At 46.1% G+C, this 13,137-nt stretch overlaps 6 protein-coding genes across 6 annotated transcripts; 3 read left to right on the top strand and 3 right to left on the bottom strand.

Moving 5' to 3' along the window:
• Positions 1-168: 168 nt before the first annotated feature.
• Positions 169-378, bottom strand: N7471_006266 (uncharacterized protein; the record flags this gene model as incomplete). Its single annotated transcript, XM_057278985.1, has 1 exon — positions 169-378. The coding sequence occupies one exon, from the start codon at positions 376-378 to the stop codon at positions 169-171; it is 210 nt and encodes a 69-aa protein (XP_057138595.1).
• A 2,197-nt stretch (positions 379-2,575) lies between these two features.
• N7471_006265 (uncharacterized protein) lies at positions 2,576-2,863 on the bottom strand (the record flags this gene model as incomplete). The annotated part of the gene is made up of 2 exons (XM_057278984.1): positions 2,576-2,581; positions 2,624-2,863. 2 exons carry the CDS (start codon positions 2,861-2,863, stop codon positions 2,576-2,578), a joined length of 246 nt encoding a protein of 81 aa, XP_057138594.1.
• Positions 2,864-3,771: 908 nt separating this feature from the next.
• Positions 3,772-5,264, top strand: N7471_006264 (uncharacterized protein; the record flags this gene model as incomplete). The annotated part of the gene is made up of 4 exons (XM_057278983.1): positions 3,772-3,904; positions 3,982-4,256; positions 4,394-4,515; positions 4,568-5,264. The coding sequence occupies 4 exons, from the start codon at positions 3,772-3,774 to the stop codon at positions 5,262-5,264; spliced, it is 1,227 nt and encodes a 408-aa protein (XP_057138593.1).
• A 1,675-nt stretch (positions 5,265-6,939) lies between these two features.
• On the bottom strand, positions 6,940-7,809 carry N7471_006263 (alpha/beta fold hydrolase; the record flags this gene model as incomplete). The annotated part of the gene is made up of 1 exon (XM_057278982.1): positions 6,940-7,809. The coding sequence occupies one exon, from the start codon at positions 7,807-7,809 to the stop codon at positions 6,940-6,942; it is 870 nt and encodes a 289-aa protein (XP_057138592.1).
• Positions 7,810-8,682: 873 nt separating this feature from the next.
• Positions 8,683-9,732, top strand: N7471_006262 (uncharacterized protein; the record flags this gene model as incomplete). The annotated part of the gene is made up of 1 exon (XM_057278981.1): positions 8,683-9,732. One exon carries the CDS (start codon positions 8,683-8,685, stop codon positions 9,730-9,732), a length of 1,050 nt encoding a protein of 349 aa, XP_057138591.1.
• Positions 9,733-10,929: 1,197 nt separating this feature from the next.
• On the top strand, positions 10,930-12,334 carry N7471_006261 (SDR family oxidoreductase; the record flags this gene model as incomplete). The annotated part of the gene is made up of 5 exons (XM_057278980.1): positions 10,930-11,215; positions 11,274-11,413; positions 11,472-11,648; positions 11,712-12,148; positions 12,199-12,334. 5 exons carry the CDS (start codon positions 10,930-10,932, stop codon positions 12,332-12,334), a joined length of 1,176 nt encoding a protein of 391 aa, XP_057138590.1.
• Between the last annotated feature and the right edge of the window lie 803 nt (positions 12,335-13,137).

Here is a 13,137-nt window from a genome sequence, read left to right as displayed (position 1 = left end):
CTTCACAGTGCTTGGGCTTCTAGCCAGGTCGTTTGACATGAGTATTACCAAGAAAATGAGTGACCTGGACTAAATTGCTACCCCCTACCAAGCCAGACAGTTTCTTGGTTTCTTCACCTCGGATACTCAAGCGTTGTATTTCCCAGAAATGATCAAACTATAGACTTATCAGCCCCGTTGCCAGATTCCAAGGCGTGCAATTTGCTGCTCGGTGAGCTCACGTCTTAGCTTTGTGTATCCTTTGGCCGCATCCTCGTCGACGTCACGCTTGGTGTAGCCCTTGGTAGCATCCTCGTCGACCGCGCGCTTGGTATAACCCTTAGCGGCGTCTTGATCAAGATCGCGCCTCTCTACACCCAGACATGGAACTGATATCATTATCAACTCAAGATACTCCAAATACGCAGGGCTCATTACCACTACTTGGCTCGACCAATGGTAATGCCATAGCCAAAGCTGGCAATAGCAGAAGAATGTTCGCAATGCGCATATTTTAGAATCTTCAAGCTGGTTCTTGACTGAGGATGGGATTGTGTTTCCCACTGGAAAGATAAAATTTGGTTTGGTACTCTCAGAGAATAGACCAAAAAAGTCCCTCTTATAAATACTTCTTGTACTTCTAAGACTAAATTTGGTTGGCTAAGGCCGAAAGACGTGATTGTGACAAAATGGCGTCTCATGCAGCCCTCGTCAGCTACCTGATCGACGGCGGATCTTGGGTGAGATACTGAGAATCCCGTGGGCGTATACTGTTCTGCAATAGAAAGTTCTGACGCACATGTGAGATTTGAATTAGACCCTCGTTGGGCGGATCTACATCTTTCCCACCATTTGAGCCATCTAAGGCATATTCACCCTGCAGCGGATTTTCGGCAGCCCGCAAAACCCGACTCGAAAATAAAGACATGCGGGGTTTGCAGGCTGGTTATGTGGCCTAGATCATAAGCGCAGATGAACACGCAATCAATATTGCCACTCTACTCTGGGATGTGCTAATGCTGATCGGGTGAGCGGGTGAGCGGGTGAGCGGGTGAGTCTAGAGATGCATATACTATTTGAGGTTGGAAAATGGCGCGAACCATCTTGATTGCCTAAAAATTGGTACAAAGGATATGAGGTAATGATAGTAGTCTCTTGTGTGCAGGGAATAGGGTATTCACTGCTGGAGCCTTCGGGGGCTTGGCTGTATAGAGAGCAAGAAAACAGAAGAACGAAGTATACAATTGTGGATAACATCAAATGAAACTGCATTTTAATCTTAACGACATTGAAATACTGCAAATCTCATTCATATGATATACGAATGCTTGATCTGAAGGACTTCATCTTGTGATATGATAGTTAAAAACAGTCAATATGTGCTCCGAAATAGTCGCCAGAGCCATCCGCGAGCTTGATAGAAGACCTGTTCAGTCGATTAAGTGTACCTTTGCTAACCCGAATATTGGAATATTGCAGTAGTTCATGCCAAGCTGCGTCATGTTCCGGACGAGGCGATCTTCTATACGGATTCATTTTATGTCGCCATCAAAAGTCATTTTCTGATATTTTATCACGTCAACAGTACTTTAGTAATTCGTCTGATGTTTCTATCATTTCCCTATCCCCCAGCTCGGTAGTTTCTTGGATTAAGCCGTAATTAGCCCTCCAGCTGGGCGAGGAGAGATTGACTGCATTTTCATCACCTCTGCCTGAAATTTAAAGCAGCAGCAAAACATTCCAATCGTCCATATTCAGTGGTCAAGCCTAACCTCCCAGTCCTAGAGCATCCTGTTTTCAGGCCACAAATTCTCCCAAAGACTTTCTGTACTGCAGACCCTCGTCCCGGTACAGAAATGTCTTTTCAATGGTCACATACAATAGTATTCAAATCACTTTTACCTCCACACTCTCCCGCGTATGTCTAGGATGGGATCGTTCTTTCTCGTGTTTTCCGCGGTTTAACGGATGCCACTATATTCGAGGACTTTATAGTATAGCTTCTTTATCACTACGGAAAATGGCCCGAACCTAGATCTGTTATAGTTATAGACAGTACGTCGTTTTATCATTTAGAGCGGATTACGTAGACGTGTGCGGACGTAGGTGTGAAATTGGTTTAGTACTTAAATCCGATTGAAGAGTTTTTTGCTAAGCTTAAAAGCTTCATTACACGTAATTGGAGTTATTGCGAAAAAGATCCTGATTAGGGATTTGATGTCTTCCTTGAATGGTTTATCAATATGGTCGGTTGGAAAGAATAGAGTGCGAGAGGCCATTTTCGACAAATAGGCTTGAAAATAGAGGTTGGGATACTTGAAACCAGTTCTGTCTCTTATTCCGGCGGCGTTAAGAAGCCTCGAGGGGTGATATATAGAAACATGAGTACAATAATTATTCGACACCTCAAGGCCAACATTGCTCACTCCGTGAGGGGCTTTACCGATCCTATGGCAAGATCCAGTTCATTAGGCAGCCAGGCACTAAGGCAATCAAGGACAAGTCATCCTTTACACCTGATTCCACTCGATTCCAGATCTCCGACCTCCATGGCATAGTATGGCTAACAATTAGCCGGCTATTCACCCCATTCATGTCAGCTCTGTATGTAGCCTAAAGTTTAGGTAGTACAGACCAAACTCACCTGCTTCTGCGCGAGAACCGCAATTTTCCGATTGTCTTCATCAACCGCCTTTTGATATCTCATATCTTTAGTTGCATAAAGTTGACGTCGATCCGCAAGTCGTTGGTTCTCAAGGTAACTCATTTGGTCTTTGTACTGCGCACAACTTATCGCACCATTCGATGATGTATCATTATTTGGGGGAGCAGCGGCAGCAGCGGCAGCAAGTATAGTAGTAAGGATAAATGGGAAGAACTGCATCTTAACCGTCACGAGTGGTAGTCTTGATCGGTGGTATAATAACAGAATAACCAACTTAAAAGTAAAGGATGAAACAGTTTAAAAAAAAGGAGAATGGGAATGTAGGTTTTATACTTTATCTTCCTTCTCTTAGTGTTTATCCCTTACAGAATAACGCTTCGAAATAGGAGAATGATCGACAAGGATATACTTTTCCAAATTTCTAGTAGATAATCCGACAGAAATCTGGCAGTACGACAACGTATGGTCAAAAACAGGTCGTCCTCTAGAAAAGCTGCCATACTGGGTGTGAGTGTAGAACTAGAATATAAGATGAAGAACTACCCCTCCCGACCCATACTGTGAGTGTAGAACTAGAATATAAGATGAAGAACTACCCCTCCCGACCCATACTGTGAGTGGATAATACATCTGTAATTTATCAAGTGTATTCGGTAGAAATAAATTACAGACGCCAAGAAATTAGGTGTCGGCCAGGAACTACGTTCGTTAACCATCCTATTCGATTACTAATATGGCATGTCCTCCTTTTTCTGGGCGTCAAAGATTCCATCCCCTTGGTCTTGGTCTTAGTCTCTAATTAAATGCCTGATTATAAGTTCGTGGTATTGAAAAACCATGCCGAACGGGCCAATCGTTCGGCCCGGAGCCATGCTATGCGCACTGCCCTTCAGCAACGAGCAGAAGGACCGATTCCCTCGAGCTCGTTGCCATACAGCACCTCTAGTCTCACTACCCGGTCGCAGGCTGAACTCAAAGGCCGATTCCGACTGTCTACTGGAAACCAAAATCTAAATGGTCAAATACATGAGGGCTCAATGGAATCAATGAACCACCCGAGTTCCGAAAGTTATGAAGAGGAAGAACGAACCGATTTGAACAAACAACTTATTATCGGCGATTCTTCAATGAATAAAAACTTGCCATTTACATTTGCAAGGGCAAAGTATCCAATCAATGCTTTTGAGAATCACTGTGTGGATCCATTTGACACACTGCCCGCGCCTTTTAGCAAGGCAGTCGATCTCCTGACAAAATACTGTACGCACCCGATTGAACGTGATATATCCTTTTTTGACCGGACTAATGACTTGACTACTCCACTCTGTTAACTTCAGTTACGCACGGATTGAAATTGAACATCACTACAGTGAATCCAAAGAAGACGTGGATTGGGTTCGCTCTGACTGATATGACTGTATTCAATGCCACTCTTGCCTTTGCTGCTACTGCGTGGAACGCCAACATGGCCATGCCTTCTCCATGGCTAATTCGTGCGGGCTACCACCACAAGGGCGTTGCAATGCACTTGGTCAATGAGCAGTTGACTCAATCGCCACACTCCGCCTCGGATGCAGTAGTCTGTGCCGTTGCGACCCTGGTAAACGTTGAGGTGTGTATACGAGAACCATGCTTGAATATCTGCACCATTATACCTAAAATGAGTAGGGTCTCTTGATATGACAGATCGGCCGAAGTTGGAACGTGACCCTATTTCGAACACATTTGCTAATTAATGTCATGTTTCAGACCCTATCTGGAAATTTCGATACTGCGGATGTTCATTTTAAAGGGTTACTATCTCTTGTTGAAGCTCAAGGGGGTATCAGATCTTTGAAACACAACTTTATTGTGGAAAGGGCTGTTACGTGGTGGGTTCATGTTTTAAATCATCTGAGCACCTTCACTGCTAACTCAAATCAGGGTAGATCTAAATCTAGCAGTATCCTACGGACGCGAACCGCTGTTACCCCCAATACATGACAGGAATGATGTATATCTACCAGAGGCTCTCGTGGCATTATCGAACCACTCGCAGCTAGCTGGCATGATTCAACAGGGTCCTGGGTCCCGAGAACTGCTCTATATTATACGTCTCCTCCGGCTGATAGTGATCGCCCGATCTGAAATAGGGACAATACCGGAAATGCAGAACACAGTCCGAGTGCTCATGCTCCGCGCTGATCGTTGCATTCTGAAATTACTCATGATGGGTACAAGAGACCTGGTTGTCTCGAGTCTTGTTCGTATTGCCAACTCCGCCTCCCACGTCTTCTTACACCGCGTCCTGAGGAATACGCCCAAAAATTGTTTGACATTCCATATTCTTCTCCAAAGACTACAGGAAAATTTGGAACAGGGACATGAACACGAATTTGGCTCTGCGGGTTCATCCATAGTGTTGCTATGGGCACTTGTCGTTGGGGTTGCTGCCACATACGATCTTCCAGAACAGAACGCCTGGTTTGTTCTTCGGTTGAGAGCAGAGTTTGTGATGTTCAGAGAACGATATGCTATGAGCAAATCTCAATTAGAGACGCACCTAAATGCATTTGTCTGGCTAGAAGTGATGTGTCAGCCTGTGCTCAATTCCTTTTGGGATCCTGGCCATGACAGATAGAGCGACATGCTAAAACATGAAGGGTTGTGCAGTTTAACTATATATCTCTTGTTTCGTGTTTATGAAAAGGTGAAAAGATAGACATAAAAGACACCTCAAACATGCACCTCTAAAAGAAAAGGCTACTCAGGAGGCGACCGTACCTTCGTGTATTCTATAAATTGACATCCCACTCCACTGTCAATATTTTCACTTTGGCAAAAGAGGTAATAGCTTGGTTCTATGACAGGTTGTTGGTGATTAAGCTAATAATGAACTAGTAAGGGAGCTTGAGGCCATTTTCTCTGCCGAGAAGGTATGGTGGTCAGATAATTAGGAGTTCGGGTAATGGACTTCGTTTCCTCACCGGCGCGTCAACACGTGGTAGGCACCAATGCCTGTTTCACCTGCAGTGGACTAAAATGCGTATATGTCTATATCAAATACGAAGTGTCTCAGTAGTACAGTAGCTATCTATCCCCGCTAGCCTACCAAAAAGTAGAACCTCCCAAAAGAATCGGAAGATCTTCAGACGACCGTCGGACAAGGACTCGAGGAAGTGCTTCCTAGCAGTCTCAATGGCATCCTCCCAATAGGCACTATCAATACCATCGAATGTCACAGCAAACGCCTGATTATCCTCAATTTTTGGATCAAGGGCACTGACCTACACCCGAGCGACATCGTCAACAAAGGACACGTTGCCTATCAATGGCTCAGCAGACTGGGAACCCTTTAGCAAGCACAAGAGAATAGAATTGCTGGAACCTGTCTCGAATTCAGCAGGGATATGATGTATATTAAGAGATAGTACCATAATATAGAATACACAAAGGACCACGCACACAACCCCAATACCTGCTACAATAATTTATCTACAGGTGTAACCTTAGAACCTAGATGCGATTAAATACAGCAAATTCTACATAACTCTATGCATATTACGGTGGTCACACTTTTGGCCCATTGGACTTTGGCGAGGTCTATTCCTAGTAATCGAAAGTTTATTACAATATGTGCCTACCCATCAAAGAATTGATGGGTCTACTAAGAAATGAACGGCCACTGCCCATACGGAGCTCAGGGAAGAACACTTTCCACGTCTTCGATTCAGACCGTCTGAAATCACATTGTCGGGTTGGCGGAGACTAGAAGATTGTCAAGTTTACGATTCTCGGTCTATCTATATTTAGTAGCCCGGGCAGGATACAGCACGGACAAGAGCGACATACAAAGGAACACTTAAGCTTCACTACGCAGGAGCCAAAGCAAGAAGCATGCACACTGAAATATGTTAGGGCTGTCAAGACGGACTTCCTCCTTTGGACCAAGGGGCCAACTATACAGCAGCTATCCCATATAGACCTTGTAGCCCGCCGAAGGAGTAAGTAAATATTAAAATCTTCTCAGAAGCCTAGCAAATTATCCGCTTGAAGGATATAATATATTTTGGGGCTTACATACAAAGTTGTAGATTAGGGACAAGCTATATACTGGCTACAGAACCTACCACCGAACAAGAGTGTGGTATCAAGATTGGAGTAAAATTTCGGCTATAGGCCCTCTTCAAGCGAACGGAGTACCGTACGAGGCCATAACTTAGATAGTATGATCATGATCATAGAGACTCAGAGAAACCATAGGAACAAACTGCACCTTAAGAAGACTTGTGAGAGCATCTCGCCTGACTTTCTACTCAAGCATCCAAAAAGGTGTTGATCAACTTAGAGAACTGATCGGCATACTCGTTCAAAAACCCGTGTCCGACATCCGGGAACAAGTGGAGATGAGCATCGGCATTGACCAGTTTCTTAAACATGACCCAGCTGTTATTTGTGGGGATAATGATGTCGTTGTCACCATTGGCAATAAGAACAGGAATCTGAAGCTCCTCCAGGCGATCGTAGGATCCTTCGGAGGCAAAGTCCGCATTCGCCCAGCGGATGACCGCACCGATCTGAGCCTGGGTGCCTTCAGGGCCCACATACGCAGAGCGGTTTGAGCGAGCCGTGGTCATGCGACTCCACCAACGATTTCCCAGATCCTGCTTCCTCTCTGACAGAGAGTAGAAAGCGGACAAAAATGCATCGTGGGCCTCCTGTTCGTTGGACGCTGTAGCCAAGCGCTGAGTTGCTGCAGAGTCACCAGCTTCGACACCATCCCCGGCGCTGGGCCCAGTACCGGCAAGGATGAGTTTGCGAACGATAGTGGGTGCGTTCAAAGCAACCATTTGCGCCACAAAGCCTCCCATCGAGAAACCCAACAGGTCAATCTGAGGAATATTCAACGCTCCGATAACACCGATCACGTTACTGGCCCATGCGGCATAGGTTTCCGGAACCGCGCCATCGCTCTTGCCAACTCCCGAGTTATCGATGAGAATAACGGGTCGGATGGCAGCGATGGGATTAATTAGTTCTGGGTCCCAGTGGTCGAAGGTGCCTCGGAAGTGCTGTAGGAACACCAGTGGTACCTGAGTCCTAGCTGTCGAGCCGAACCGAAGGTATGCAAACCGTGTACCGTCCACTTTAACGAAGTGCGGCTCAGCTGTTTCGTAGGTCGTCATGGCTGTCGAGATGGCTGTTGATTTCGATGGCAGGTAGAGAACAGTAGGTTCGGAGAAAACGACGTTATTGTATTTCGGGAAAACCAGTTCTGCGAACACAATCCGGAGACGATATAGTCCTTATGCTTTGGCTGTTCGACAGGAAGAGTATCGACCATCTTATAGACTTTTTATTTATCCCTCAAATCACGTCTGCGGCGGCTACCTGATTTCTAATTCATGAACACCACCAGATTGCTTCTAATCATCATTTCTATCTAGTGTCCACATAGTTCTACAAACTTTCCTGGATACTTTCGATTACTGATCCCTAAATCCAGGGCCCAGTTTACTCTGTTCATGACTGATGACAAATTGTTTGGACTTTATTCCACTTTGGGTAATTTTTATGGCGCAGAACCTGACGCCACCCCATGACCCCACTAATGCGCGTCAACTTCCCAGGTGGCCCAGTACAGCGGTTCTTACAGATAGGAATTACTGAAAGAGGAAGCAAGTCAAACCGCGGTAAAGGATGCCAAGGCACGTCACCGTCCTTTTGACAGTTAGTAATTTATCCTCTAATTCAATATTTAGCCAATGAAAACCTCATGCAAACAGACTTAGGTGCAAGCAGGACATCGATTTCGAAGCACGTTTGGTTCAACATTATTAATCAGTGAAAACGGGTCATAGAATGCGCTTGTCACAAACAACACGCCATGATGAACAATCCAGGCTTTCAGTTTGATGAGTAGGGGAATATATAAAAACGACCACGAATGCCGCGAAGTATGTTGACAGAACTCATACCACCTCAGTCGCAATTCTATATCCTCTTTCGAAGCAAGCTATTTCCCGTTTCTTCATCCTCTCCTGAAAACATCCGACAAGATGGTCAACAACGGCCTCATCGTCCTCACCGGTGCTACCGGTTTTGTTGGGTTCAAAACGCTCGCTGTTGCACTTAAGGCCGGATACAATGTGCGCATTGTGGTCCGCTCCGCTAGCAAGGGTGACGGAATTCTCGAAGCACCTTCCATTAAGGCGTTCAAACTCGGTAGTGAGCGACTTTCCTACTTTGTTGTTCGGGACATCGCCGCTCCTGGCGCCTACGACGATGCGGTGAAAGGAGCAGCCTATGTTATTCATTGTGCGTCTCCGATCCCCAGCTTCGGTGAGGCGGCCCCGACCCCAGAGCTTTACGACGAATTTTTTGTTCAGACGGCTCGGAAGGCCACCATCGGTCTTCTCGAGAGCATTCGCAAGGCCAGCACCATCAAGCGAGTTGTCATCACTAGCTCTATTGCCGGAAACATCCCCTTGAAATACTTCGTTGGCCACGGAGATAATAAAGTTTTCGACGCCGAGAGCCGCACCACTCTTGACCCTGGCCCATATGGCGTGGAGTTCCAGGCCTACAGCGCTAGCAAAGTTGCTGCTCTAAACGCCTCAGAGGCCTGGATGGAGGAGAACAGACCAGGTTTCGATTTAATTAGTATTCTTCCTGGCTGGGTTTTTGGTCGTGATGAGTTATGCACAACCATTGCTGACTTCAAGACCGGGTCCACCAACTCCGTCCTTTTGGGCTTGCTAACGGGCTCCCGGTCCGATGAGCCGGTGATGGGCAACATGTCATTTGTGGATGACGTTGCCCAGGTACATGTCAGCGCCCTTGATCCAAAGGTTGAGGGTAACCAGGCGTTTGTTGTGACTTCTGATGGTATTGATGGTGCCCAGTGGGAGGACGCCATTGAGGCTGCTAGGAAGCACTTCCCTGAGGCCTTGTCCGACGGTCGCTTGAAGAGTAACGGGAAGCAACCTACCGCTGTTGTTCGGGTTGATGCTGGGAAGACCGAGAAGACTTTCGGCATTCACCTGACTAGCTTTGAGAATCAGGTCAAAAGCCTGGTTAGCCAGTATCTTGATATTACCAAGCCTTGAACCGTCCAGTTGGACTTACACTCATTTTCACTTGATTTCCGCTTGGAACACTGCTTTGATGATGGAGTCACATTCTTAACATGTCTCTTTCCAACTTCATGTACAGTAGTTTTCGAATTCAGTTATACCTCAACACTCGTTTCGAAATAAGCGTCGCTATTAACTACAGAAATAGAGACGCTAACCGAGTTAAGCAAATGTGCAAGTTAGAATACGTGCAATAGAGATAGGCAATAGAGAAGACAGGCAATAGAAAGCAAAGCGAACAGGCCAATACTGTATAGCCTTCAGAGAAACTGTACATAGATGTTATTGAACGATAAACTGCAAGGGTTATTTGGGGGTCGATCAAATGTGCGTTTTCAACGATGCTTTCCACAATATCACTAGAATAAACGAGAATAGAAACACAGCGAGTGAGGCATCGTCGACGAGTCGTACAAGGCCGATTAATGGTGAAAGCTTGAAGGCCAACGGGCAAGAAAATGAATGCAACCGGTGATTGATTCGGCTGGGTTGTCTCTTGATTAATTCTTTATTAGGAATTGTTCTTGTTAATTACAAAGGAAGAAGGGTGTTCATTGAATATTATTAGCCAAACAGCACTCTCCACCCCAAATCACGCGCATTTCCTATTACCAAGGCACCCCCCAAGCCTACTCAACCAAATTACAAAGATGACAAGCCCGTGCCGTGTCCACTTTCCTGCCCTATTGTCCAGACCTCCAACCCAAGCCCTCTTCCCGTCATCATACATGTATTAGGGGTCCGGTCGTGGGTTTCATGCTTTGTTACGATCTTTGAAGTCGAATATTATGATTACCGCATTGGAACCAGCGTGGATTCGGCTTAAAGGCGGTCCGTAACCGTGTATTGTAATTAGTCTACGATTTGAGTTTAAAGCTTGCCAATAAGCCGCCCAAGCGAAGTGAGGGTTGACGGCTTGTTATGATTATAAATATTAATGAGGTCATTGTTGAGCGTGATTCATACCTCAGCCTTACGGCGAGCCCCAACCTTGGAACGCGGGCCGCCTTACAAATCAATTTGGCACTGAACTTAGATATAAGACGCCATCATGGAGTCCCTCAACCCTTGCATGGCAGTTGTGATCATAACCATACACCAGGATAAACTCAGTTCACGCCAGTTCGAAATTCATTCAAGGACGCGCCTGAGTTTTCAAAGTCTTTCATAATGACGACGGTAAAGACCGACGAGCCACAGGCCCTCGTCTTTGGGGCATCCGGTATTACCGGTTGGGCGATAATAAACGCGGCTTTATCTTATCCAACGCCCACCACTTTTAAGCGGATCGTGGGTCTCACGAGCCGGCCATTGAGCGTTGAGGACGCGGGGCTCCCTACAGATCAACGGTTACGGCTTTATTCCGGCCTCGACTTGTCAAAAGATTCTCAAAGCATTATTGACTACTTGGGCAAGATCGAAAATATCCAAGAAATCACTCATGTTTATTTCGCAGGTAAGCCGACGTGGCCTCCAAAATTACTTGGACGCCAGCTAACGGGATGGGGTACAAGCATATGTCCATCGTGGGTGGGGGGATGAGGGCTCCGAGGAACGCAAACGAGAGAATATAGACTTCATCACCAATGCGGTAGTTGCAGTAGAGAATGTCTGTCCGAACCTTCAATTCTGGACATTCCCGACTGGTGGGAAGGTACGTCGTCATACCCAATGTACTCTCGAGTTTATTCCAGGGCTAAGATTGCGAATAGTGGTACGGATTTGAATTTGGAGATAAAGTGGAGAGGGTTGTCCCTCTTAAAGAGAGCGCACCAAGAGTACCAGCCCCGTACGGAGACCATATTTTCTATTACCCCCAAATCGACACGTTGGCCAAGCTCTCCAAAGACAAGAACTGGAAATTTGCGGACATCCGCCCAGATGCAATTGTACTTACCCTTATCCCCCCCCGGGTTTCACGTGAACTATCCTATTCTAATACGTACATGCAGGTCGGCTTCGTCCCAAACCACAACCCGATGAACATAGCAGAGCCCCTTGGCCTCTACCTCTCCCTGTGGAAGTCTCTTTCGCCCTCTCTCGATGTCCCATTCCCAGGAACGGAAGAATCGTACACTCACCTCCAATCCAACATCTCCTCTGATCAGCTAGGGCGTTTTCACATCTATGCCTCCCTGCATCCAGAGAAGACGGCAGGGAAGTCATTCAATATTGCAGATGTAGACGAGGGGCTGAGCTGGGAGATGACATGGCCTGGTATAGCGGCCTATTTTGGGCTGAAGGGAGTAGGCCCCGTAGCAAAGGGGGGATTGAGCGGTGAGGAATGGGTCAAGGCGCAGAAGGGGAAGTGGGATAGTTGGACGAAAGAGAAAGGCTTGAGACAGAAGGTACTGGATAATACCTGTTGGTCTTTCATGACTATTGTGGCGTGAGTGTCTGTCGAGTGTTTCGATATTCTTATCTGACTGGGAAATTTAGTGGTCCGTACTCGACCTTCGATCGCCATTTTGACCTCACTGAGGCGAGAAGCATTGGCTTTAATGAATCCGTTGACCACATTAAGGGGTATCATATTGCCTTTGACAGAATGAGAGCTAGAAAGATCATTCCATAGGGTTGATTATCAGGCAGTGTTTCTTGGGGGATAGGGGTCGAGGAAGAGGACAGAATGCCTTCTGGAGGTTGGCGGGGAGGATTGATGAGAGTTTTACAGATGAATGTATATTTAATGCTGTTACAGTTGGATGGATGGATGGATGGATGATATCATTTACACCGACCCATCGCTGAGTTGAAACCCTGAATTGAGGTACAAGTGTGATAATGGATTTCTATCTATGAGAAAGGATGCAGCTATTTTTAGTCACAGTAGCTGCCTTCCTGGTGCTAGTGTAGTGGCAGCCTATTACGCTGCCAGTTCTACAAACCTATGTATCAGTGATCTGGTATCCAACCTCGCGAAGCAGGCTACTGGACTGGTGACGCGCGCTTCGTATGCTTGATGCCCTGAAACGAACAGTGAAGAAAATAAAGATAGCTGCAAAATATGAGTATGTATGTGATATTAGGAAAAGCGGCGAGAAAAGGATATAAAGGTCGTAGAGTCATTTGATTGGCCACAGATTACTCCGTACAGGAAACACAATTGCGAAGTTTATATTTATAGCATGAGACAAAGTGTCGTGAGGTGGGAAACGATTTCTGTCACCCAAAATATATCTCGAAACGGAAAAGACAACCGAAGATTTGGTTCGGAGATCTATCAAATAACCATGTCTCTGTGTTGAGTTCGGATTGAATTCCATTGTGAAAATACATTTATCACGCTCACGTACATTCACGATCTTCCTCGTACTCTTGTTCCAGTCGATTCTACGGTCATTCCGAGGGGCTCCGAACACGCAGTTCTACTTGAGC

This window comes from Penicillium samsonianum (assembly GCF_028829775.1).
Source record: "Penicillium samsonianum strain IBT 33392 chromosome Unknown utg000003l_segment0_segment0, whole genome shotgun sequence".
NCBI classification, from domain to species: domain Eukaryota; kingdom Fungi; phylum Ascomycota; class Eurotiomycetes; order Eurotiales; family Aspergillaceae; genus Penicillium; species Penicillium samsonianum.
The sequence above is the reverse complement of the archived record's forward strand: the minus strand, read 5'-3'. Positions and strand labels throughout refer to the sequence as shown.